Genomic DNA, 26,443 nt, shown 5'->3' on the forward strand with positions numbered 1-26,443 from the left:
GAGAGGCCTGGAATAACCGATGGGAGCAACATAAAGATTAACAATTATATTTTTAAGATTCAGAGTTTCATGGTCTTTGTGTGGGTAAAAAGCCAAATAACACATTTATGATATTGACAAGCGTATTTATAACCACCTTGAAAATGCCACTGGTGAATGCATATAGGTCACTGAGGATTAGGTAATTTAGCACATGTTTAACCAATAGGTAAAGAAGAGAATACAAAACCCTATAATCTCACATGTTGTAATAGGACATAGGGCCTGATTTAGAGTTCTGCTGGCAGGTTATTCCGTCACAAATGTGAAGGATATTCCAACCACCATACTACTGGTGCATTATATCCACTTGTGATACGGAGGAATAATGCAGTTAGCAGGACACCAATCTACAAGTGCATTCTTCTTGCAATAGTAGGTATGCCTCTTATATTCTGCTTATGTGAGCTATATTCAGGAATCTGTGTAGTATTTATAGTCTTTAGGCAAATTTTTGCATTGAGAAACTGTGGCGTAACATACATGTACATTAAATAATAATTTTAAATGTATCCTGTGAGGCCCTTTCAGATTCACGGCATGGCTTGCATCATCATGTGGAGAAGTGTGGCTCAATGGTTAGAGCGGCAGACCCTGATGCAGAGGTCTAGCCCGGGACCAGGGTTCAATACCCGCCTCGGCGGGTCTTGGGCTCAATTTCCTCGAACCTGATAATTCTCGCCTCGGTGCCTATTCTAATCATGGGTCCCACTCTGCAACTCTGGGCAATAGCTTGCTTAATCTCCACAACGGCCCCAACAGCTCTGGATGCCTGGCTTCACCTTGGGGGTGCCCAGGAGTGGACATTTCACAGGGAAAAGCCAGGAAGGGTTCCATAGCGGTATACGGACAGCGCAGGACACTTCCGTTGGAGGTAGCTGTGCGCTTTAAAAATGCTGGCATTTACATCAAGAAGCTACATTTGCGGGTGTAATGAACGTGACCAATGGCAGCCATGTACATTAAAAGCTACTAATAACCTCCCCAGGAGCCATGTAGCTACTAATAAATTACCTCTTTCCAAAACCTTTCTCAGATACAGACCCCGGGATACAACTGACCTCAAAAAGTTCCCTGGTGAACAATTAAAGTACACACTGGTTTTCCTAGTACCTTGTGTGTTCTTTTTCACAACCTACATCTGATTTTGAAAGCAAGAAATCAATAGGTGGCCATGTGTGTGGGGGGCTTTTTGATATGTCGTTTAAATATAGAAGGAAAGATGAAGTAGGAGTTTCCAGTGCTGGAAACGGAGAAAGAATACTCGCGCAACCTACAAATTGTTTCTTAGCTTTGCGTTTATAGGTAGGTTAGGAATTGCAATTCCAATGTTTTGCACTGCTCAGATGTTGTTAACAATTAGGACTCAGCATACGGTGCCTGTGACCTTTAAAGACCAATTGTAATGTCAACAATTTCCCTTGGAATTACTATTCACTCATACTTCCACTCTCAGTAAACATATAACACCATATCAAAAACAATTTTTTGTATGTCCCTCTGTCAGCTGTGAATATAAGCACAAACACTAAAAACCCAAATATAAAACAATATATTGATTTATTTGTAAAAAAATCTTTTCAATCAAAAATGTAAAACCATGATAATAAACATAAATCATGTAGACAATCCCCCAAGAAGTACATCAAAGCAATAATTTAAAAAAAAACACATAGAAAGAGACAACAATAGGTGATTCAATATAAAACATCCACAAAAATTAATTCATTAGGATCTATAATCACGGTTGGGTTTGTATTGTTGCTGTCCCAAACGTATAGTCCATTGAATTTAATATAACAGAAGCGTCGACGCGTTTCGGTGATTTGCTTGTTACGCACCACCTTTATCCAGACCCCAATAGTTGAATGTCTCTTTTCTTATTTACACATTAAAAAGGTTTTATCCAATCATCGGTTACATTTGTCTATTTCTCGGTGTCCTATCTCAGATGATTTTATAAAATGACACCCGCAGTTTTTCTTCAATTACTGCAATGTTTGAAAATTGTCTCGACCTACATGTACAGGGTTCTCATTCCACCTGTATGGATCTTAATATCTTGATCTACGGATTATGTTAACCGTGGTTAGGACTTGTTTTGTGTCCTACCGAAATCCTGGTTCATTCAAATCTGTAATCTCATGTGTGACATCAGGGTGTTAATCATTCATTTTGATTAAAATATTTTTAGAGGATATATGTCGATATCAATATACCCCGTCTTCCCTTAAGCGAGTTCAAATATATTTTGCGGTTTCCAAATACGGTAAACTTCGTCAAAGAAGCAGCGTAACACGTCCAAGCCCCCCGGGCACGTGTTACACAAAATATATTTGAACTCGCAGGTCCAGTCTCAGACAGCAAGACAGTCCTTCAGCTAAATGGCAGTGCAGTCCTCCTTCTGTAACTTCCACAGGTCCAGGAGTAATCTAATGAGTGGTTCTGAAGGTCCGATATTTATACCTAATGCCAGCCTTCGTGTGGGAGTACTACTTATCCTAGATCCACATCTGGCTCTGGTAAGTTCTTCTCCTTCCCCTGTCAAGGCTACAAACTGTCTGGGGTGAAAAATGGTAAGTCGACCTGGTGTCAGGTTCCCCTGTGTGTGAGGAGGCAAAGCACCTTGAAGTCTCAATAGAGCTGAGAACAGCACCTCCCCCATCATCCTGTCAGGAAGGCCAATCCTGTCCACACCTAAGCCCTCTTTGTGTTACTGTGTGGAAGCAATATCCAAGCCCCAACTGTAGAGCCATTCATAGTCATAGTCACATGACCCAGGACACTGGCAGAAGGCATAAATGGATGGTAAAAGAAAAGGGCAGCTTTCAAATAGGGCCATTTTTAGAATTATGACCTAAAATCAACGTTACTATAAAAGAGGGTTTTACATTTCAATCTATTTGAGTGTAAACACAATATCTCTATCTGCCCCCAATCTAAAGTCATCACTTATTAAATGTAATATGTTAACCCAGTGTTAGTTAGATGGGACAGAAAGGCCTTGCAACAGTGAAAACCCATTTTAGGAGTTTCCCACTGTCAGGATATATAAAACTTAAACACACATGTCCTACTTTCTGAATACAATTAGTCCTGTCCTATGAACCTTTAGGGCCTACCTTAGGGGTGACTTATAAGTATTTAAAAGGATAGTTTGAGCCTGGCAAAATGTTTATTTTGCCATGTGGAAATGGCAGTAAAAACGCTGCTCTACAGGCAGCAGTGGAACGCCTGAGGCATGTTTTGAAAGGCTATTGTAGTGGGTGGCACGAGTGCTGCTGGCTATTCTGGCTAGAATACCCACTGTATTTTTATATCTGTCCATATCATAGAGTTTCAGCAAATAAGTATTTTAGCTGAAGTAGGGCAATATGTTTGCCAATAAGGGGCTCCAGTGCATCTCCAATGCAGTCCGGGGTACTGTATAATGGTCATACCCAGTCAATAGGTAGTTACGAAGTGAATTGGCCACTTACATAATGGGTTGAGTGATGTCCTGGCAAAACTGGACTTTCTCCATAGTTCGTGTAGTAGCACTGGTATTTGATGTTGTGCGGCCCACATAATGTTAAGCTGGTTATGCAGATGCATCTCGCAAAGGCTAGTGAAGACATTAGTGTAAGCACATCCATGGTGCTGCGTTCAAAGAAATACGGAATGACTGTAAAGTTCTGTATGCTCATTGGTGTTCAAATGGTCGTGTTGTGGTTGTCAAGTTGGTGTTGATAGATGATGTGTTAACAGATGGGAAAAAGCAAAGAGACCAATACAAATATTTGTTTTTGGTTTTGGCAGGTGAAATGATGTTAGTGCACATTGCTAGGTACCAGCCTCTAAGGTTTAATCCTAAAAAACGATGTAATTTTTAAAGAGAATTTTAACGATTTGCCAGTTGTTTTGGTGGTGACACGTTTCAAATGCTGCATGTACACTGGCTTTTACAGTAATTATTTTCATTAAGGTAAATGTATTTGTATTTCAACCCAATCTTCACATATGACCATTCGACAAAACACAGGTAAACAAAAACACATATATCTTCATTTAAAGTCTGCCAGAGCAGAATCCTCTTAAACCTTTTTATAGTATCACTGCAATTGATCAGAACAGCCGTGCTTCTCTGTACTGTCCCAAACTGAAGGTATCAATTAAACAAACTCAGAGGTGAGCAAAGGATGGAGACTTTCTGTGAACATTCTCCATTACAGAATTTAGCTGATTAGATTATTTGCGCAGATGGTAAAATTAGTGAGTTTTAATATATTTGTAATAATGTCATGATGGCCGCAAAATAATCTGACAAATGGGTCAGCAAATTCTTTAAATCCCATTAGAGATTTTGAGAGGAATGCTTTATTATTCTCCAAAATAATAATTCTAACAGGTTTACAGTCAACTTTGAATCATCCTCAACTGCATTACTCGGATACTTAACCAGCACATTCATATATAAGCACACAGAATTGGCACCAACATGCATATTTGATGTACCCCGATGGTGAACAAAAAGACATCTATTATTTTGCCAGTTGGGCACCAGCTAACTCGTGCAATGCTTCTTTTATGCTGCACTTTCGAATCCAACAGCAAACATTGTAGCATCCCTATCTTCTCTATAATATTCCATGATCTTATATGGTTAATTCTGTTTAAATTGGTGAATGCTACAAACAGAGACTCTTCTTCATCTAAGACGTTTGCCAGTCAGAATGGTTCATCTGCATGCCAGGTCAATAATATTGATCCTGTGCTGGAATGGCATCCACAGTTACACAGTTGACTATCTATTCTTATACATGATTTCGGAGTTGTTTTCCATAGAGTTTCTGAAAAACCTCAATCAAGCTAGTGGGAGGACGTTTTCTGTCGACCAATGAGAGCTGAGAGCCTCCTTTCTTATACTAAAAGACAGGTTTGGACCCATTCCAAAAATTAATAGGATTTTAACCAATCAAAATGGTATTGGGTTACAACATGAGGCAAGGGCCCCATATTATAGGATTTTAAGTATAGAAGTTCGATGCAATTACATTGGGTGTTGCCCCATTTTAAATATTTGAGATCTGTACTAACTTCCTTCAGTGTAAAAATGATAAATTCATGTAATGCCCTAGAACACTGAGCAATATTCAAGCCAGACATTCTCCATAGCCCAAGGTTGGGATAGAGAGTACCAAAATAATAATTTCCAATCAAGCTTTCAAGATGGATATCATGACCAAGGGGTTATATAAGCGTTTACATGAGCCACTATCCACTAGTCTCCTCATACCAAACAGCATATGAGAGCAAGTTGCACTTCTTTCATTTCCCAGTCTGTTTTCTTCTCATATGTATCCTTTCTATAAGTATTTCTACCAAACTAAACAAACTCAACATCACTATTATAATTTCTATTAACTTTGGTTTAACTAGATTTAACTTGTTTGCCAAAAAATTAATTTAAGTATTTGTTACTTGTTACACTGTTTTTTTATATTTTCATTTGGCTAAATGGACTACGTGTCAAGATTTGTATCGATTTCTGTTATCATCTTATTAATGAAAACTAAATGTTTGTAATTGGAGGATTCAATAATGCACGCCTCAATGGTACTAATTGATCAAATAATATAGGGTAGGTCAACACTAAGGAACTGTGAACATCTCGAGTGCGTTAACAATCAATTGATGGATGGAATGCTAAACAATATCAAACATTCACTCCTACTACAGAGATAGGGAGAGGTGTAGTGCAGCAGCCAGATCGTCTGACTCCAGAACACAGGGCTCACGGTTTGATCACCGGCGGCAGCTCAGCACAGCCTCATGTGACTCTGGGCAATAGGTCACTTAATCTCCCGACGGCCCCCAGCGCGTTGAGACTATTAGGGGTGATTGGTTCACACTTTACAAATACTGGATATTGAATATTAGATATGGGCCTAAATGCATAGCTTTTTTGCCTACCATGCCAATCCAGTTTAGACCCAGCTATATGCAGATCAGTCTTGACCCTACTCCTCATGGGAACAGTCCATATTGAACTACCCATCCATCATATGTGTGTCTTTTGCTTTCTCACCCTAGATATGCTGAAAATGCCCAGATGTGGGTCCCAGGCTCTCTGTGCCACTTGATGCAAGCTAGCTTGGTTGATGATGGGTGATACACCGAAATCGGTCCAAGGATGCTTGATTGTGCCTCAGGAAGGACCTGGCTTGGCAGTTCAGGCTGGACTGTTCCTATAAGAAGCAGGGTCAAGACTGATTTGCATATGGCTGGGTCTCAACTGGGGTGGGATGGAGAGCAAAAGAACAATGTATTTAACCCAGATCTCTTGACTGGGGGTGAATGTTTGGTTTGTTCAGCATTCCGTCCATCATTTGTGTGTCTTTTGCTTAACAATCTTCATGTCAGCTATCATATACCAATGTGAAACTTAAATGAGTATTTCTGTGGCATTTCCGCCAAAAATGATTGATTGAGAAGAATGCAGTTCTTTTACAGGCACTCAGGACTTTTTGTAAAGTCAGAACAATTATCATTCTATTAGAATGAGAGAGAGAAAACTGATCACAGGGCCTGACAATTCAAAGCTACCTAAGCACTCAGACAAGATAATATTGCTTACAATAACCAGGGGATTATATTGACAAATAAAATATTCTGATAGTATAGCCATTGTTCCACTTCTAATAGTGGAGTGGAGTGGTGTGGCTCACTGGTTAGAGGCGGCAGACCCGAGAGCAGAGAACGGGTTGGGACCAGGGTTCGATTCCCGACATGGCAGGGTCTTGGAACAGGTTCAGCGGACTCGATAATTCTCGCCTCGGTGCCTACTCTATCCAGGGACCACACTCGGTAACTCTGGGCATTAAGCTTGCCTCATCTCCACAACAGCCTCTCACAAATGTCAGGGATGCCTGGTTTCACCTTGGAGACTCCCAGGAGGAACTATCTCACAGGGAAAGCCAGGACGGGTTCCCCAGCGGTCTATAGCACTACGAGGCCTGCGGTGCGGGTAGCAGTGCGCTTTACAAGACACACTTTCATTTCATTTCATTTTCATTTCATCTTCATAGTGTTTTCGCCTAGATAAAAAGCGTAACAATGTATATAGGATGCATCATCTGAGAGTCCATTTCCCGGTTGAAGGTCTATTAATATAAATATTAAATTGGTTAATTTAATTTAAAATGTTGTAAGAAATGTGAGTATCAGGTATTACATGTCTGGACAACCATCCTGCAACACATTTGCCTTACAGTTAAGATATATTTTAATCCATATTGTTAGCCCTTTTTCAGGGTGCTGGATACTATAAGGCAGGTAGCCCATTTTTAAATTTCTCAAACAACCCAGGTTTATTGAAACAAGCAAATGTCTATGTTGTCATAGAATTCAAGCCACTCAGAGTCACAACGTTTATTGGAAAAGCAGCATGTTTATATGAAACAAAGTTCAAGTTGTTTTTGGCTCTTAATTGCATAATGCAAGGCAAGGCAAGGTTTGGGGCCAGTATACCTAAGGAGGAAGGTAATTCCTTATGTCCCGGGCCGCCAGCTTAGCTCAAGTAATCAGAACCTATTACGCCCATGCAGGATTAACAAATCAAGAATAGGAGGGCGTGCATTTTCCTATTTTGCCCCCTTTTATTGGAACAGGATACCGGAAGAGATCCGTCGCAGCACCTCCTTGGGGCACTTTAAGAAATGTCTAAAACTCTGGATGTTTTAGAGGGATAAGTCGGTGAGTGTCCTGCTATGTGCTGCCAAGCACCGAGAGATCCCCTGGGTATGATCCATTCCGCCATATAAGTGTTAAATAATAAATAATAATAATAATAATAATGCATAAGCACTGTATACCTAAAAATTTGAGATGACAAAATGAAAGGAAACAGCCAATCTACTTGGTTCATATATGAGGTGGTACCACTTATAGTCACATGGGTATTGGACTTTTACAGACGATTAAGACTAATCAATGAAGGGGATAAAAAAAATCATCTGAATGGCTCATTTAATTTTGATGTTAATATGGCCAATGGAATATATTCATAGTAAATAGAGAACAAACTGCTTTTATCTTCTCATTGCCTAATTTGTTGTGGGCCACAGATGTAATACACATACAAAAAACAAAAGTGCAAAAAACTGCAGTTCTTAGGGATTAGTGTCACTCTCACAGTTACATAGTTAATTAGGATTAGTAAAAACTAAGGAGCCTATAAAAATAAGCACAAGTGGTGAATAGTGAGTTTCACAGTCAATGTATCAAACATTTGATTAACATTAAAGGCTGTTAACATGATACAAAGGTTCTCGTTGTCCAATTTGTTAGTACTCTGATTCAATACTTATGCGTATAAAAAGGGGCATTTATCTAAACAGTTTCTGATTAACGCCTGTACAGACTTGTTACTGTAAAAAGATGTCTGTCTTTAGTCACCTCCAGAGTAAGAATTATTGAGAAAACCACAAAATTTGACATTTACAGACTGATATTTTTCCCGCTACAGAAAAGGTCCACAAGGAAATTGACCATGTGATTGGTGAAAGTCGCCCGCCTTGTATGGAGGACCGAAGCAAGATGCCGTACACTGATGCTGTAATCCATGAGATCCAGCGCTTTATTGATATCATCCCATTGAATCTACCACATTCTGTGACTCGTGATACAACATTTAGGGGCTACACCATTCCAAAGGTAAAATATAACACAGGAGTATATTATGATTGTATTCTGAAAACTGGTCTTTTGTCAAATCAAAGAAATTGATGAATGCACCAAACAAACTCTGCCTTCGCCTGATCAGGATGAAAAATGTGCTGGTCCTAATTTAATGTCCATTGTTCCGATATCTGTTGTATTAAGCATTGTTCATGGAAGCTACATGTTGAATGTGCTACAAACATGTCACTTGGTCTCCTGATTCAAAAGTTGTGGAATGCTTTTAAAGAAAAAGGCTCAAGGGCATATTTAGAGATGTACTGGAACAGGACATCTATCAAAAATCCAAATGTTTTGAGTATCTACTGCCTTCTCCAGTGCATCTTGTTAGCAAACATGATGCAGGTAAAAATAGCATGTTTTAGGTGCCACCCAGTTAATGGGCGCTTCATATAGGCAAGGATTACATTCCCCAGAAATCTATCTATTATCACATTACTATTTTGAGAGACAAAATGTCATTTATTCTCAATGATCAGGGAACTCAAAGAGCTTTCGTAAAAGCCATTTATGTAAACTGCACAGAAAGTCAGCACTATGAGCATGATTATGAGTTTGGTGGTCTACCAGAGTCAGGGTCACCGTGACCAGAATTACCAGCTCTGTCTGTCAGTCACTAATCTGCACCCCCCAATTACAAGTTATACCGGTAGAAATAGGGAATCTAATGCTGACCCAGTTTTCCTGAGGAAAGATCCACGTGTGCACCCCCATTACTGTGTGTACCAATGGACATTTGTTTGCTCATAGGTTTCACCTGCTGAAGGCAGAGAGTAATTTGGAGCAGTGGATCACTATGGGTTGGTGGTGGAAAGGTGGATCTACGAGGGCATGCAGGGCAGAGGAGGTTAGACAGGCAGAAGGGGCTCATCCAGCCTCCTGAGGTGAAATATGAGGGGGTCAGGCCGGTTCCAGGCTGTGCTTATGTCAGCAGCCTTTGCCTGATCGACATTTAATGTTACTGGACAAATTTTCCAGCTGGTAAAACTGGTCCTAGTGTTCCCACATTGGTTACATCTGAGTACAAGAACACCTGACCTATTGTGATCAGGCACATCAGTATCCTACCCATGTATACCACTCTGCCCTACACATAATGTAACCATATGGCCAGTAAGGGTAGAGTGGTGGGAGGTAGCAGGTGGCAGGTGGGAATGTAATTTGATGTGGTGTTTTACTAGTCTGCAACATGGGGAATGATGGTGAGCACCATCTATGTTGGCTAACCCTGAGTCTCTAGTTAACTCTATGAGTAGGGACTGATGGTGTAGAAAGTGAAGCACGTCAAGTCTTCAGGCTACTACAGTGAACTCACAAATCACCTTTACACTGTAGTACAGTTAACTGATTTCTATCAGGAGAATGATGTTCATGGAAGCATGTCATTTGGACTATTCCTCGTAATACCTTTTCTTCATTTTTACAGGAATACCTTGATGAGCATATTCCACTGACTAGAAAACAGAAAAATGCAACGTAAGGGTAGGCAAATCTGTTGTCCTAGGTAGAGTGCTAGTTGTGCCTTAGACTACTGCCTCATCTCGTCTTGTCCTAGAAATGACCCTGTGTGGTTTACAAGCAGAGAGGAGATACATTATATTATGGATGCAAAATACAGCATCACCATTTTCATCCAGAATTTTATCTGCTTGGCAGCTCTGTGCCCTGCATAAATCATTCATTACTTGTTGTCAGCAAACAAACTTTTGAAATATATTTTAGACCTATATGGTGACTGTTGGAAATTCAAAACAAGAAAGGAGGGAGATAGAGGAAAAAGGATAGGAAAGTCCTCCAAACATTTATCAAATAACCAAAAGGAGTCACTCCTAGAGAAATAAGAACTATGTCAACCTCATCGTGGGAAGGAAAAGGTTTTCCTTTTAAGTAACCCTAACCCACCAGGGTTATTGCATGCTTCATCATAAGGTTCATCCCTAATCTGCTACGGAAAGGAGCGTGCTGCGACCGACTGATATGTGGGAGCACTGATAGTAGGTTTTGCCTATACACCTACGCTACTTGTAATGATATTGGAGTGGTGTTTTTGGTGTAAGAAATGGGTTACAAATATCTGTCTAGTGAGAAAAGGATTAGTTTATCCAGTCCCCTAGTCCCCTAGTCGATATGGTAAACGACCCTTAGTTTCTCTAGTCAACTAGTTTAAAACCCTACCCCAAGGCTTTTCATCAGGACCTCAGGGGGTTACTTCCTGTTCCCACTCCTACAGTCATCAGATCTCTTAATAATTGCAAAAAGGTATACATCACCTATTTCGTCTGTACTTAAATTTTCAAATTATTTTTACAGAGGTTGGGAGAGAAAAAGAGTAGTTAAAAATATGCATGGCCCGTGGGTCTCATAATTGCATTATGTGTTGTCCATCATGCACTAAAGTGAGTGGATAGTGAAATATTTCTCATACTAATAACAAGTGAGCACTAACTTATTACAATGTAAGGGGAGAGTAGACACACAATAGATAGACACATACAGCACTTATTCCCAAATAGAAACAGACCTGCACACAAAACAATACTTACATGTCAAATGCCCTGGTTAGGCCTCATGAGTCCAAACGGGGAAGAAGGGATGCCTGTAGTCATAGTCTGTTGGTATAAAACAATATACCAAAGGGATAATTAGATGCAGCCATGGATAGGAAAAACTCCTATTATTAGAAATGGCGATCCGCTAAACCCATAGTACCTGAATTCTAAGATTGTATGGCAGGACTTACGTCATCAAGGCTACTCCCTCCTTGTAGAACTACCTGATTGCCCGTGGCTTCGGTGAGGCCAGAGGGGTGTGGCAAGTCCCGTAATATAAGTGCTGCTGTCGGCGTCCTCGTGGCAGTGCCGCTCTAAACCGCTAACCTGCTTGGAGAGGAAGAGCTTTCTCTCAGCCCCACGAGGCACGTCCACTGTCCCTGGGTCCGCGCCTTGTCTACTGAGGGGAAAAATATTTTTGTTAGTGCCGGATTGGTGAATACCCGCACAGTGGGAACCCGCCCCCCCCCCCCCCCGCCCCAAAAAAAAGCGAAAAAGATTAAGCAATGGAATTACAGGAATCACTTCCTATAGGGTCTAAAAAAAGTTGTTGTTAATCAATCAGAGGAAAAACATTCAAATTTGTGGGTTTACAACCGGGTTCGTCTGAATCAGACCCTTGGCAAATCATATAAATTATAGTGGAGATACTCGTACAATACACCTTGTTCATATGCTAGGACACCAACGTCGGGTTGTAGGTGGATTTGTAGACAGAGGTGCAGATAGTAGGAAAATAGATGTGCACTCGCCCAGGTGGGCCATCCTTAGTTAACATCTGCTTTATCAAAACACCCCATTGGAAAGGTCACAATGCTATAAAGCTTCTAAGGTGCTGAGGTGGTTTTAGATGGCTATATAGTTAGTTCTGTAAAAGCTCTAAACTAACCCCAGGCATCTGAGAGTATCATGAGGGGATAATCGCAATAGTAGAAGGCATCTCAGGTGCTATATTTGTCACTGGTGGATCCAGGGTTAGTCATATAAACTGACCCCAGGAGATGTTTTCATTCAGGCCTATCTCATGTGTCTTCAGTCTGTAAAGCCATCGCTGTTCTTTCTCGAACAATAGGGACTCTTGCTTGACTTGCTTGATTACTGTCAAACATAAGTCGTTGATAGTATGTTCTTTTTCTATGAAGTCGGTGGCCATTTGTGTTGTTACTCATCTGTACCTAAGGTTGCTAAGATAGTTCCAACAAGGTGTCAGGACAAACTGAGAGAATAATAGTTCAATCACGGAAAAATTCCAAGAGTCATTCAATCATGTGCAGTGTTTTATTAGGTCTCGGCCGAGACCTATTGCAGCTGAGTAAGCTCTCAAGGGAGGACAGAGCGGTGCACGAGCCTACCAGGGTCTGTGGACGCGCACACACACAGGCAGGCAGGTAGGCACGCGCCAGACACACATAGACAGACAGACAGACAGACACACGCACGCACACACACGCGCACACACACGCACACACCCTCCCTCTCTGCCCACTCCCTCTCTGCCGCCCCCCTCTACCCCCACTCACCGGGCTCTTTCCCTCCGCAGCGGGTCAGTCACGGCAGCAGGCAGACTCAGTGTCTTCTCCGGCGATTTTCAGCTGATGTGCACGCCCACGCTGCGTCTCGTGCGCGCCCACCACGCTGTTTCGCGCCCGTTGATGCTCAGCTTGTGATTACTACTCCTTCTAACCCGGATTATAAATTACTATTTCTTGGTTCTCTAACTCCACTCTGTTGATTCGCAACAAACTGATATTCAGCACATTTCACAGTCTCGCTTTTGCTTCTCATAAATACAATAAGATTTTTTTAAGCAAATGTCTACCCTTCATTTGGTCCTGTGCCTATTATGCTTCGGACTATAGAGTTTTAGAAAGTGTGGTGGAAGATTCCATGATATCGGTGGCGCACACAGTGCGGAACCTGGGTGTCATAGACATAGAAAAAGACTGCCCATGTGCCAACCTGTGTGCTGACTCCAAAGTGTGAGTGCAGAGTGTGAGTGCAGAGTGTGAGTGCAGAGTGTGAGTGCACAGTAGTGAGTGCAGAGTAGTGAGTGCAGAGTAGTGAGTGCAGAGTAGTGAGTGCAGAGTAGTGAGTGCAGAGTGTGAGTGCAGAGTGTGAGTGCAGAGTGTGAGTGCAGAGTAGTGAGTGCAGAGTGCAGAGTAGTGAGTGCAGAGTAGTGAGTGCAGAGTGCAGAGTAGTGAGAGCAGAGTGCAGAGTAGTGAGTTCAGAGTGCAGAGTAGTGAGTGCAGAGTAGTGAGTGCAGAGTGCAGAGTAGTGAGTGCAGAGTAGTGAGTGCAGAGTAGTGAGTGCAGAGTGCAGAGTAGTGAGTGCAGAGTAGTGAGTGCAGAGTAGTGAGTGCAGAGTAGTGAGTGCAGAGTGCAGAGTAGTGAGTGCAGAGTAGTGAGTGCAGAGTAGTGAGTGCAGAGTAGTGAGTGCAGAGTAGTGAGTGCAGAGTGCAGAGTAGTGAGTAGTGAGTAGTGAGTGGAGAGTGGAGAGTGCAGAGTAGTGAGTGCAGAGTAGTGAGTGCAGAGTAGTGAGTGCAGAGTGCAGAGTAGTGAGTAGTGAGTAGTGAGTGGAGAGTGGAGAGTGCAGAGTAGTGAGTGCAGAGTAGTGAGTGCAGAGTGCAGAGTAGTGAGTGCAGAGTAGTGAGTAGTGAGTGCAGAGTAGTGAGTAGTGAGTGCAGAGTAGTGAGTGCAGAGTAGTGAGTGCAGAGTAGTAAGTGCAGAGTAGTGAGTGCAGAGTAGTTAGTAGTGAGTGGAGAGTGCAGAGTGGAGAGTGCAGAGTAGTGAGTGCAGAGTGCAGAATAGTGAGTGCAAAGTAGTGAGTGCAGAGTAGTGAGTGCAGAGTGCAGAGTAGTGAGTAGTGAGTGCAGAGTAGTGAGTGCAGAGTACAGAGTAGTCAGTAGTGAGTGCAGAGTACAGAGTATTGAGTGCAGAGTAGTGAGTGCAGAATGCAGAGTAGTGAGTGCAGAGTGCAGAGTAGTGAGTGCAGAGTAGTGAGTGCAGAGTAGTAAGTGCAGAGTAGTGAGTGCAGAATGCAGAGTAGTGAGTAGTGAGTGGAGAGTGCAGAGTAGTGAGTGCAGAGTAGTGAGTGCAGAGTAGTGAGTGCAGAGTGCAGAGTAGTGAGTGCAGAGTAGTGAGTGCAGAGTAGTGAGTAGTGAGTGCAGAGTAGTGGGTGCAGAGTGCAGAGTAGTGAGTGCAGAGTAGTGAGTAGTGAGTGCAGAGTGCAGAGTAGTGAGTGCAGAGTAGTGAGTGCAGAGTGCAGAGTAGTGAGTGCAGAGTGCAGAGTAGTGAGTGCAGAGTAGTGAGTAGTGAGTGCAGAGTGCAGAGTAGTGAGTGCAGAGTGCAGAGTAGTGAGTGCAGAGTAGTGTGTGCAGAGTGCGGAGTAGTGAGTGCAGAGTGCAGAGTAGTGAGTGCAGAGTAGTGAGTGCAGAGTAGTGAGTGCAGAGTGCAGAGTAGTGAGTGCAGAGTAGTGAGTGCAGAGTAGTGAGTGCAGAGTAGTGAGTGCAGAGTAGTGAGTAGTGAGTAGTGAGTAGTAGTGAGTGCAGAGTAGTGAGTGCAGAGTAGTGAGTGCAGAGTGCAGTGAGTAGTGAGTGCAGAGTAGTGAGTGCAGAGTGCAGAGTAGTGAGTGCAGAGTGCAGAGTAGTGAGTGCAGAGTAGTGAGTGCAGAGTAGTGAGTGCAGAGTGCAGAGTAGTGAGTGCAGAGTAGTGAGTGCAGAGTGCAGAGTAGTGAGTGCAGAGTAGTGAGTGCAGAGTGCAGAGTAGTAAGTGCAGAGTAGTGAGTGCAGATTAGTGAGTGCAGAGTAGTGAGTGCAGAGTGCAGAGTAGTGAGTAGTGAGTGGAGAGTGGAGAGTGCAGAGTAGGGAGTGTAGAGTAGTGAGTGGAGAGTGGAGAGTGCAGAGTAGTGAGTGCAGAGTAGTGAGTGCAGAGTAGTGAGTGCAGAGTAGTGAGTAGTGAGTAGTGAGTGGAGAGTGGAGAGTGCAGAGTAGTGAGTGCAGAGTAGTGAGTGGAGAGTGGAGAGTGCAGAGTAGTGAGTGCAGAGTAGTGAGTGCAGAGTGCAGAGTAGTGAGTGCAGAGTAGTGAGTAGTGAGTGCAGAGTAGTGAGTAGTGAGTGCAGAGTAGTGAGTACAGAGTAGTGAGTGCAGAGTAGTAAGTGCAGAGTAGTGAGTGCAGAGTAGTGAGTAGTGAGTGGAGAGTGCAGAGTGGAGAGTGCAGAGTAGTGAGTGCAGAGTAGTGAGTGCAGAGTGCAGAATAGTGAGTGCAAAGTAGTGAGTGCAGAGTAGTGAGTGCAGAGTGCAGAGTAGTGAGTAGTGAGTGCAGAGTAGTGAGTGCAGAGTACAGAGTAGTCAGTAGTGAGTGCAGAGTACAGAGTATTGAGTGCAGAGTAGTGAGTGCAGAATGCAGAGTAGTGAGTGCAGAGTGCAGAGTAGTGAGTGCAGAGTAGTGAGTGCAGAGTAGTAAGTGCAGAGTAGTGAGTGCAGAATGCAGAGTAGTGAGTAGTGAGTGGAGAGTGCAGAGTAGTGAGTGCAGAGTAGTGAGTGCAGAGTAGTGAGTGCAGAGTGCAGAGTAGTGAGTGCAGAGTAGTGAGTGCAGAGTAGTGAGTAGTGAGTGCAGAGTAGTGGGTGCAGAGTGCAGAGTAGTGAGTGCAGAGTAGTGAGTAGTGAGTGCAGAGTGCAGAGTAGTGAGTGCAGAGTAGTGAGTGCAGAGTGCAGAGTAGTGAGTGCAGAGTGCAGAGTAGTGAGTGCAGAGTAGTGAGTAGTGAGTGCAGAGTGCAGAGTAGTGAGTGCAGAGTGCAGAGTAGTGAGTGCAGAGTAGTGTGTGCAGAGTGCGGAGTAGTGAGTGCAGAGTGCAGAGTAGTGAGTGCAGAGTAGTGAGTGCAGAGTAGTGAGTGCAGAGTGCAGAGTAGTGAGTGCAGAGTAGTGAGTGCAGAGTAGTGAGTGCAGAGTAGTGAGTGCAGAGTAGTGAGTAGTGAGTAGTGAGTAGTAGTGAGTGCAGAGTAGTGAGTGCAGAGTAGTGAGTGCAGAGTGCAGTGAGTAGTGAGTGCAGAGTAGTGAGTGCAGAGTGCAGAGTAGTGAGTGCAGAGTGCAGAGTAGTGAGTGCAGAGTAGTGAGTGCAGAGTAGTGAGTGCAGAGTGCAGAGTAGTGAGTGCAGAGTAGTGAGTGCAGAGTGCAGAGTAGTGAGTGCAGAGTAGTGAGTGCAGAGTGCAGAGTAGTAAGTGCAGAGTAGTGAGTGCAGATTAGTGAGTGCAGAGTAGTGAGTGCAGAGTGCAGAGTAGTGAGTAGTGAGTGGAGAGTGGAGAGTGCAGAGTAGGGAGTGTAGAGTAGTGAGTGGAGAGTGGAGAGTGCAGAGTAGTGAGTGCAGAGTAGTGAGTGCAGAGTAGTGAGTGCAGAGTAGTGAGTAGTGAGTAGTGAGTGGAGAGTGGAGAGTGCAGAGTAGTGAGTGCAGAGTAGTGAGTGGAGAGTGGAGAGTGCAGAGTAGTGAGTGCAGAGTAGTGAGTGCAGAGTGCAGAGTAGTGAGTGCAGAGTAGTGAGTAGTGAGTGCAGAGTAGTGAGTAGTGAGTGCAGAGTAGTGAGTACAGAGTAGTGAGTGCAGAGTAGTAAGTGCAGAGTAGTGAGTGCAGAGTAGTGAGTAGTGAGTGGAGAGTGCAGAGTGGAGAGTGCAGAGTAGTGAGTGCAGAGTAGTGAGTGCAGAGTGCAGAATAGTGAGTGCAAAGTAGTGAGTGCAGAGTAGTGAGTGCAGAGTGCAGAGTAGTGAGTAGTGAGTGCAGAGTAGTGAGTGCAGAGTACAGAGTAGTCAGTAGTGAGTGCAGAGTACAGAGTATTGAGTGCAGAGTAGTGAGTGCAGAATGCAGAGTAGTGAGTGCAGAGTGCAGAGTAGTGAGTGCAGAGTAGTGAGTGCAGAGTAGTAAGTGCAGAGTAGTGAGTGCAGAATGCAGAGTAGTGAGTAGTGAGTGGAGAGTGCAGAGTAGTGAGTGCAGAGTAGTGAGTGCAGAGTAGTGAGTGCAGAGTGCAGAGTAGTGAGTGCAGAGTAGTGAGTGCAGAGTAGTGAGTAGTGAGTGCAGAGTAGTGGGTGCAGAGTGCAGAGTAGTGAGTGCAGAGTAGTGAGTAGTGAGTGCAGAGTGCAGAGTAGTGAGTGCAGAGTAGTGAGTGCAGAGTGCAGAGTAGTGAGTGCAGAGTGCAGAGTAGTGAGTGCAGAGTAGTGAGTAGTGAGTGCAGAGTGCAGAGTAGTGAGTGCAGAGTGCAGAGTAGTGAGTGCAGAGTAGTGTGTGCAGAGTGCGGAGTAGTGAGTGCAGAGTGCAGAGTAGTGAGTGCAGAGTAGTGAGTGCAGAGTAGTGAGTGCAGAGTGCAGAGTAGTGAGTGCAGAGTAGTGAGTGCAGAGTAGTGAGTGCAGAGTAGTGAGTGCAGAGTAGTGAGTAGTGAGTAGTGAGTAGTAGTGAGTGCAGAGTAGTGAGTGCAGAGTAGTGAGTGCAGAGTGCAGTGAGTAGTGAGTGCAGAGTAGTGAGTGCAGAGTGCAGAGTAGTGAGTGCAGAGTGCAGAGTGCAGAGTAGTGAGTGCAGAGTAGTGAGTGCAGAGTAGTGAGTGCAGAGTGCAGAGTAGTGAGTGCAGAGTAGTGAGTGCAGAGTGCAGAGTAGTGAGTGCAGAGTAGTGAGTGCAGAGTAGTGAGTGCAGAGTGCAGAGTAGTAAGTGCAGAGTAGTGAGTGCAGATTAGTGAGTGCAGAGTAGTGAGTGCAGAGTGCAGAGTAGTGAGTAGTGAGTGGAGAGTGGAGAGTGCAGAGTAGGGAGTGTAGAGTAGTGAGTGGAGAGTGGAGAGTGCAGAGTAGTGAGTGCAGAGTAGTGAGTGCAGAGTAGTGAGTGCAGAGTAGTGAGTAGTGAGTAGTGAGTGGAGAGTGGAGAGTGCAGAGTAGTGAGTGCAGAGTAGTGAGTGGAGAGTGGAGAGTGCAGAGTAGTGAGTGCAGAGTAGTGAGTGGAGAGTGGAGAGTGCAGAGTAGTGAGTGCAGAGTAGTGAGTGCAGAGTGCAGAGTAGTGAGTGCAGAGTAGTGAGTAGTGAGTGCAGAGTAGTGAGTAGTGAGTGCAGAGTAGTGAGTACAGAGTAGTGAGTGCAGAGTAGTAAGTGCAGAGTAGTGAGTGCAGAGTAGTGAGTAGTGAGTGGAGAGTGCAGAGTAGTGAGTGCAGAGTGCAGAGTAGTGAGTGCAGAGTGCAGAGTAGTGAGTGCAGAGTGCAGAGTAGTGAGTGCAGAGTAGTGAGTGCAGAGTGCAGAGTAGTGAGTGCAGAGTGCAGAGTAGTGAGTGCAGAGTAGTGAGTGCAGAGTAGTGAGTGCAGAGTAGTGAGTAGTGAGTGCAGAGTGCAGAGTAGTGAGTGCAGAGTAGTGAGTGCAGAGTGCAGAGTAGTGAGTGCAGAGTAGTGAGTGCAGAGTAGTGAGTGCAGAGTAGTGAGTGCAGAGTAGTGAGTGCAGAGTGCAGAGTAGTGAGTAGTGAGTGGAGAGTGCAGAGTAGTGAGTGCAGAGTGCAGAGTAGTGAGTGCAGAGTGCAGAGTAGTGAGTGCAGAGTAGTGAGTGCAGAGTAGTGAGTGCAGAGTAGTGAGTGCAGAGTAGTGAGTGCAGAGTAGTGAGTGCAGAGTGCAGAGTAGTGAGTGCAGAGTGCAGAGTAGTGAGTGCAGAGTAGTGAGTACAGAGTAGTGAGTACAGAGTAGTGAGTACAGAGTAGTGAGTACAGAGTGCAGAGTAGTGAGTGGAGAGTAGTGAGTGCAGAGTAGTGAGTGCAGAGTAGTGAGTGCATAGTGCAGAGTAGTGAGTGCAGAGTAGTGAGTGCAGAGTAGTGAGTGCAGAGTGCAGAGTAGTGAGTGCAGAGTAGTGAGTGCAGAGTAGTGAGTAGTGAGTAGGGAGTGCAGAGTGCAGAGTAGTGAGTGCAGAGTAGTGAGTGCAGAGTAGTGAGTAGTGAGTAGTGAGTGCAGAGTGCAGAGTAGTGAGTGCAGAGTGCAGAGTAGTGAGTGCAGAGTAGCGAGTGCAGAGTGCAGAGTAGTGAGTAGTGAGTAGTGAGTGCAGAGTAGTGAGTAGTGAGTAGTGAGTGCAGAGTAGTGAGTAGTGAGTAGTGAGTAGTGAGTGCAGAGTAGTGAGTAGTGAGTGCAGAGTAGTGAGTAGTGAGTGCAGAGTAGTGAGTGCAGAGTAGTGAGTGCAGAGTAGTGAGTGCAGAGTAGTGAGTGCAGAGTGGTGAGTGCAGAGTGCAGAGTAGTGAGTGCAGAGTGCAGAGTAGTGAGTGCAGAGTGCAGAGTAGTGAGTGCAGAGTGCAGAGTAGTGAGTGCAGAGTGCAGAGTAGTGAGTGCAGAGTAGTGAGTGCAGAGTAGTGAGTGCAGAGTAGTGAGTGCAGAGTAGTGAGTAGTGAGTTCAGAGTAGTGAGTGCAGAGTAGTGAGTGCAGAGTAGTGAGTGCAGAGTAGTAAGTGCAGGTGCAGAGTGAGTGTGCAGAGCAGTGAGTGCAGGTGCAGAGCAGTGAGTGCAGGTGCAGAGTGAGTGTTCAGAGCAATGAGTGCAGGTGCTGAGCAGTGAGTGCAGGTGCAGAGCAGTGAGTGCAGGTGCAGAGCGGTGTGTGCTGTTGAGTGCAGAGTGCTGTGTATTGGCAATGTAAATGACAATGCCATTTATTTATGATTTAAAGAAAAAAAAAGAAATGTCATGAGCAATGCCAATAGCTCTACCTTTAATGATGCCGAGACCATTACATTGTAAATGCTTGTATATACAGTTTTTGAAGTTCAAACTCCCTCTCAGGAGAGTAGCAAAAAGGTGACAGCCAAAACGTTTTTTCCCCCCTACATGGTCATCCGCCTGGGGCTTCCTCAGGGCTGTTTATTTACATGTGAAAAGGTATATAGTAGTGAGTGCAGAGTAGTGAGTGCAGAGTAGTGAGTAGTGAGTGCAGAGTAGTGAGTGCAGAGTGCAGAGTAGTGAGTGCAGAGTGCAGAGTAGTGAGTGCAGAGTAGTGAGTGCAGAGTAGTGAGTAGTGAGTAGTGAGTGCAGAGTAGTGAGTAGTGAGTAGTGAGTGCAGAGTAGTGAGTGCAGAGTAGTAAGTGCAGAGTGCAGAGTAGTGAGTGCAGAGTGCAGAGTAGTGAGTGCAGAGTGCAGAGTAGTGAGTACAGAGTGCAGAGTAGTGAGTGCAGAGTGCAGAGTAGTGAGTGCAGAGTAGTGAGTGCAGAGTAGGGAGTGCAGAGTAGTGAGTGCAGAGTAGTGAGTAGTGAGTGCAGAGTAGTGAGTGCAGAGTAGTGAGTAGTGAGTGCAGAGTAGTGAGTAGTGAGTGCAGCGTAGTGAGTAGTGAGTGCAGAGCAGTGAGTAGTGAGTAGTGAGTGCAGAGTAGTGAGTGCAGAGTAGTGAGTGCAGAGTGCAGAGTAGTGAGTGCAGAGTGCAGAGTAGTGAGTGCAAAGTAGTGAGTAGTGAGTAGTATGTGCAGAGTAGTGAGTAGTGAGTGCAGAGTAGTGAGTAGTGAGTGCAGAGTAGTGAGTAGTGAGTGCAGAGTTGTGAGCAGTGAGTAGTGAGTGCAGAGTAGTGAGTAGTGAGTGCAGAGTAGTGAGTGCAGAATAGTGAGCAGTGAGTAGTGAGTGCAGAGTAGTGAGTAGTGAGTGCAGAGTAGTGAGTGCAGAGTAGTGAGTAGTGAGTGCAGAGTAGTGAGTAGTGAGTGCAGAGTAGTGAGTAGTGAGTGCAGAATAGTGAGTAGTGAGTAGTGAGTGCAGAGTAGTGAGTAGTGAGTGCAGAGTAGTGAGTAGCGAGTGCAGAGTAGTGAGTAGCGAGTGCAGAGTAGTGAGTAGTGAGTGCAGAGTAGTGAGTAGTGAGTGCAGAGTAGTGAGTGCAGAGTAGTGAGTAGTGAGTAGTGAGTGCAGAGTGCAGAGTAGTGAGTGCAGAGTGCAGAGTAGTGAGTGCAGAGTAGCGAGTGCAGAGTGCAGAGTAGTGAGTAGTGAGTAGTGAGTGCAGAGTAGTGAGTAGTGAGTAGTGAGTGCAGAGTAGTGAGTAGTGAGTAGTGAGTGCAGAGTAGTGAGTGCAGAGTAGTGAGTAGTGAGTGCAGAGTAGTGAGTAGTGAGTGCAGAGTAGTGAGTGCAGAGTAGTGAGTGCAGAGTAGTGAGTGCAGAGTAGTGAGTGCAGAGTAGTGAGTGCAGAGTAGTGAGTAGTGAGTAGTGAGTAGTGAGTGCAGAGTAGTGAGTGCAGAGTAGTGAGTGCAGAGTAGTGAGTGCAGAGTAGTAAGTGCAGAGTAGTGAGTGCAGAGTAGTGAGTAGTGAGTGGAGAGTGCAGAGTGGAGAGTGCAGAGTAGTGAGTGCAGAGTAGTGAGTGCAGAGTGCAGAGTAGTGAGTGCAAAGTAGTGAGTGCAGAGTAGTGAGTGCAGAGTGCAGAGTAGTGAGTAGTGAGTGCAGAGTAGTGAGTGCAGAGTAAAGAGTAGTCAGTAGTGAGTGCAGAGTGCAGAGTAGTGAGTGCAGAGTAGTGAGTGCAGAATGCAGAGTAGTGAGTGCAGAGTGCAGAGTAGTGAGTGCAGAGTAGTGAGTGCAGAGTAGTAAGTGCAGAGTAGTGAGTGCCGAGTGCAGAGTAGTGAGTGGAGAGTGCAGAGTAGTGAGTGCAGAGTAGTGAGTGCAGAGTGCAGAGTAGTGAGTGCAGAGTAGTGAGTAGTGAGTGCAGAGTAGTGGGTGCAGAGTGCAGAGTAGTGAGTAGTGAGTGCAGAGTGCAGAGTAGTGAGTGCAGAGTAGTGAGTGCAGAGTGCAGAGTAGTGAGTGCAGAGTAGTGAGTGCAGAGTAGTGAGTGCAGAGTAGTGAGTGCAGAGTAGTGAGTGCAGAGTGCAGAGTAGTGAGTGCAGAGTAGTGTGTGCAGAGTGCGGAGTAGTGAGTGCAGAGTGCAGAGTAGTGAGTGCAGAGTAGTGAGTGCAGAGTAGTGAGTGCAGAGTGCAGAGTAGTGAGTGCAGAGTAGTGAGTGCAGAGTAGTGAGTGCAGAGTAGTGAATGCAGAGTGCAGAGTAGTGAGTAGTGAGTAGTGAGTGCAGAGTAGTGAGTGCAGAGTAGTGAGTGCAGAGTGCAGTGAGTAGTGAGTGCAGAGTAGTGAGTGCAGAGTGCAGAGTAGTGAGTGCAGAGTGCAGAGTGCAGAGTAGTGAGTGCAGAGTAGTGAGTGCAGAGTAGTGAGTGCAGAGTGCAGAGTAGTGAGTGCAGAGTAGTGAGTGCAGAGTAGTGAGTGCAGAGTAGTGAGTGCAGAGTAGTGAGTGCAGAGTAGTGAGTGCAGAGTAGTAAGTGCAGAGTAGTGAGTGCAGAGTAGTGAGTGCAGAGTAGTGAGTGCAGAGTGCAGAGTAGTAAGTGCAGAGTAGTGAGTGCAGATTAGTGAGTGCAGAGTAGTGAGTGCAGAGTGCAGAGTAGTGAGTAGTGAGTGGAGAGTGGAGAGTGGAGAGTAGGGAGTGTAGAATAGTGAGTGGAGAGTGGAGAGTGCAGAGTAGGGAGTGTAGAGTAGTGAGTGGAGAGTGGAGAGTGGAGAGTGCAGAGTAGTGAGTGCAGAGTAGTGAGTGCAGAGTAGTGAGTGCAGAGTAGTGAGTGCAGAGTAGTGAGTAGTGAGTGGAGAGTGGAGAGTGCAGAGTAGTGAGTGCAGAGTAGTGAGTGGAGAGTGGAGAGTGCAGAGTAGTGAGTGCAGAGTAGTGAGTGCAGAGTGCAGAGTAGTGAGTGCAGAGTAGTGAGTAGTGAGTGCAGAGTAGTGAGTAGTGAGTGCAGAGTAGTGAGTGCACAGTAGTGAGTGCAGAGTAGTAAGTGCAGAGTAGTGAGTGCAGAGTAGTGAGTAGTGAGTGGAGAGTGCAGAGTAGTGAGTGCAGAGTGCAGAGTAGTGAGTGCAGAGTGCAGAGTAGTGAGTGCAGAGTGCAGAGTAGTGAGTGCAGAGTAGTGAGTGCAGAGTGCAGAGTAGTGAGTGCAGAGTGCAGAGTAGTGAGTGCAGAGTAGTGAGTGCAGAGTAGTGAGTGCAGAGTAGTGAGTGCAGAGTAGTGAGTGCAGAGTAGTGAGTGCAGAGTGCAGAGTAGTGAGTAGTGAGTGGAGAGTGCAGAGTAGTGAGTGCAGAGTAGTGAGTGCAGAGTGCAGAGTAGTGAGTGCAGAGTAGTGAGTGCAGAGTAGTGAGTGCAGAGTAGTGAGTGCAGAGTAGTGAGTGCAGAGTGCAGAGTAGTGAGTGCAGAGTGCAGAGTAGTGAGTGCAGAGTAGTGAGTACAGAGTAGTGAGTACAGAGTAGTGAGTGCAGAGTGCAGAGTAGTGAGTGGAGTAGTGAGTGCAGAGTAGTGAGTGCAGAGTAGTGAGTGCAGAGTAGTGAGTGCAGAGTGCAGAGTAGTGAGTGCAGAGTAGTGAGTGCAGAGTAGTGAGTGCAGAGTAGTGAGTGCAGAGTAGTGAGTAGTGAGTAGGGAGTGCAGAGTGCAGAGTAGTGAGTGCAGAGTAGTGAGTGCAGAGTAGTGAGTAGTGAGTAGTGAGTGCAGAGTGCAGAGTAGTGAGTGCAGAGTGCAGAGTAGTGAGTGCAGAGTAGTGAGTGCAGAGTGCAGAGTAGTGAGTAGTGAGTAGTGAGTGCAGAGTAGTGAGTAGTGAGTAGTGAGTGCAGAGTAGTGAGTAGTGAGTAGTGAGTAGTGAGTGCAGAGTAGTGAGTGCAGAGTAGTGAGTAGTGAGTGCAGAGTAGTGAGTAGTGAGTGCAGAGTAGTGAGTGCAGAGTAGTGAGTGCAGAGTAGTGAGTGCAGAGTGGTGAGTGCAGAGTGCAGAGTAGTGAGTGCAGAGTGCAGAGTAGTGAGTGCAGAGTGCAGAGTAGTGAGTGCAGAGTGCAGAGTAGTGAGTGCAGAGTGCAGAGTAGTGAGTGCAGAGTGCAGAGTAGTGAGTGCAGAGTAGTGAGTGCAGAGTAGTGAGTGCAGAGTAGTGAGTAGTGAGTGCAGAGTAGTGAGTGCAGAGTAGTGAGTGCAGAGTAGTGAGTGCAGAGTAGTGAGTGCAGAGTAGTAAGTGCAGAGTAGTAAGTGCAGGTGCAGAGTGAGTGTGCAGAGCAGTGAGTGCAGGTGCAGAGCAGTGAGTGCAGGTGCAGAGTGAGTGTGCAGAGCAGTGAGTGCAGGTGCAGAGCAGTGAGTGCAGGTGCAGAGCAGTGAGTGCAGGTGCAGAGCGGTGTGTGCTGTTGAGTGCAGAGTGCTGTGTATTGGCAATGTAAATGACAATGACATTTATTTATGATTTAAAGAAAAAAAAAGAAATGTCATGAGCAATGCCAATAGCTCTACCTTTAATGATGCCGAGACCATTACATTGTAAATGCTTGTATATACAGTTTTTGAAGTTCAAACTCCCTCTCAGGAGAGTAGCAAAAAGGTGACAGCCAAAACGTTTTTCCCCCCTACATGGTCATCCGCCTGGGGCTTCCTCAGGGCTGTTTATTTACATGTGAAAAGGTATATAGTAGTGAGTGCAGAGTAGTGAGTAGTGAGTGCAGAGTAGTGAGTGCAGAGTGCAGAGTAGTGAGTGCAGAGTGCAGAGTAGTGAGTGCAGAGTAGTGAGTGCAGAGTAGTGAGTAGTGAGTAGTGAGTGCAGAGTAGTGAGTAGTGAGTAGTGAGTGCAGAGTAGTGAGTGCAGAGTAGTAAGTGCATAGTGCAGAGTAGTGAGTGCAGAGTGCAGAGTAGTGAGTGCAGAGTGCAGAGTAGTGAGTACAGAGTGCAGAGTAGTGAGTGCAGAGTGCAGAGTAGTGAGTGCAGAGTAGTGAGTGCAGAGTAGGGAGTGCAGAGTAGTGAGTGCAGAGTAGTGAGTAGTGAGTGCAGAGTAGTGAGTGCAGAGTGCAGAGTGCAGAGTGCAGAGTAGTGAGTGCAGAGTGCAGAGTAGTGAGTGCAGAGTGCAGAGTAGTGAGTGCAGAGTGCAGAGTAGTGAGTGCAGAGTGCAGAGTAGTGAGTGCAGAGTAGTGAGTGCAGAGTAGTGAGTGCAGAGTAGTGAGTGCAGAGTAGTGAGTGCAGAGTAGTGAGTGCAGAGTAGTAAGTGCAGGTGCAGAGTGAGTGTGCAGAGCAGTGAGTGCAGGTGCAGAGCAGTGAGTGCAGGTGCAGAGTGAGTGTGCAGAGCAATGAGTGCAGGTGCAGAGCAGTGAGTGCAGGTGCAGAGCAGTGAGTGCAGGTGCAGAGCGGTGTGTGCTGTTGAGTGCAGAGTGCTGTGTATTGGCAATGTAAATGACAATGCCATTTATTTATGATTTAAAGAAAAAAAAAGAAATGTCATGAGCAATGCCAATAGCTCTACCTTTAATGATGCCGAGACCATTACATTGTAAATGCTTGTATATACAGTTTTTGAAGTTCAAACTCCCTCTCAGGAGAGTAGCAAAAAGGTGACAGCCAAAACGTTTTTTCCCCCCTACATGGTCATCCGCCTGGGGCTTCCTCAGGGCTGTTTATTTACATGTGAAAAGGTATATAGTAGTGAGTGCAGAGTAGTGAGTGCAGAGTAGTGAGTAGTGAGTGCAGAGTAGTGAGTGCAGAGTGCAGAGTAGTGAGTGCAGAGTGCAGAGTAGTGAGTGCAGAGTAGTGAGTGCAGAGTAGTGAGTAGTGAGTAGTGAGTGCAGAGTAGTGAGTAGTGAGTAGTGAGTGCAGAGTAGTGAGTGCAGAGTAGTAAGTGCAGAGTGCAGAGTAGTGAGTGCAGAGTGCAGAGTAGTGAGTGCAGAGTGCAGAGTAGTGAGTACAGAGTGCAGAGTAGTGAGTGCAGAGTGCAGAGTAGTGAGCGCAGAGTAGTGAGTGCAGAGTAGGGAGTGCAGAGTAGTGAGTGCAGAGTAGTGAGTAGTGAGTGCAGAGTAGTGAGTGCAGAGTAGTGAGTAGTGAGTGCAGAGTAGTGAGTAGTGAGTGCAGAGTAGTGAGTAGTGAGTAGTGAGTGCAGAGTAGTGAGTGCAGAGTAGTGAGTGCAGAGTGCAGAGTAGTGAGTGCAGAGTGCAGAGTAGTGAGTGCAAAGTAGTGAGTAGTGAGTAGTGAGTGCAGAGTAGTGAGTAGTGAGTGCAGAGTAGTGAGTAGTGAGTGCAGAGTAGTGAGTAGTGAGTGCAGAGTAGTGAGTGCAGAGTGGTGAGTGCAGAGTGCAGAGTAGTGAGTGCAGAGTGCAGAGTAGTGAGTGCTGAGTGCAGAGTAGTGAGTGCAGAGTAGTGAGTGCAGAGTGCAGAGTAGTGAGT

The 26,443-nt window shown here is 45.3% G+C and overlaps 1 protein-coding gene across 3 annotated transcripts in view; it reads left to right on the forward strand.

The window, feature by feature from the left end:
* LOC144781703 (cytochrome P450 2C20-like) overlaps nucleotides 1–26,443 on the forward strand; it is a 497,936-nt gene that overhangs the window by 321,202 nt on the left and 150,291 nt on the right. For all 3 annotated transcript variants that reach the window (XM_078660677.1, XM_078660679.1, XM_078660678.1), the window contains one exon: nucleotides 8,546–8,733. In XM_078660677.1, the coding sequence (XP_078516803.1) occupies nucleotides 8,546–8,733 (188 nt within the window). The remainder of the gene's footprint in view (nucleotides 1–8,545; nucleotides 8,734–26,443) is intronic.

This window comes from Lissotriton helveticus, chromosome 9, assembly GCF_964261635.1.
Source record: "Lissotriton helveticus chromosome 9, aLisHel1.1, whole genome shotgun sequence".
Classification (NCBI taxonomy): Eukaryota; Metazoa; Chordata; class Amphibia; order Caudata; family Salamandridae; genus Lissotriton; species Lissotriton helveticus.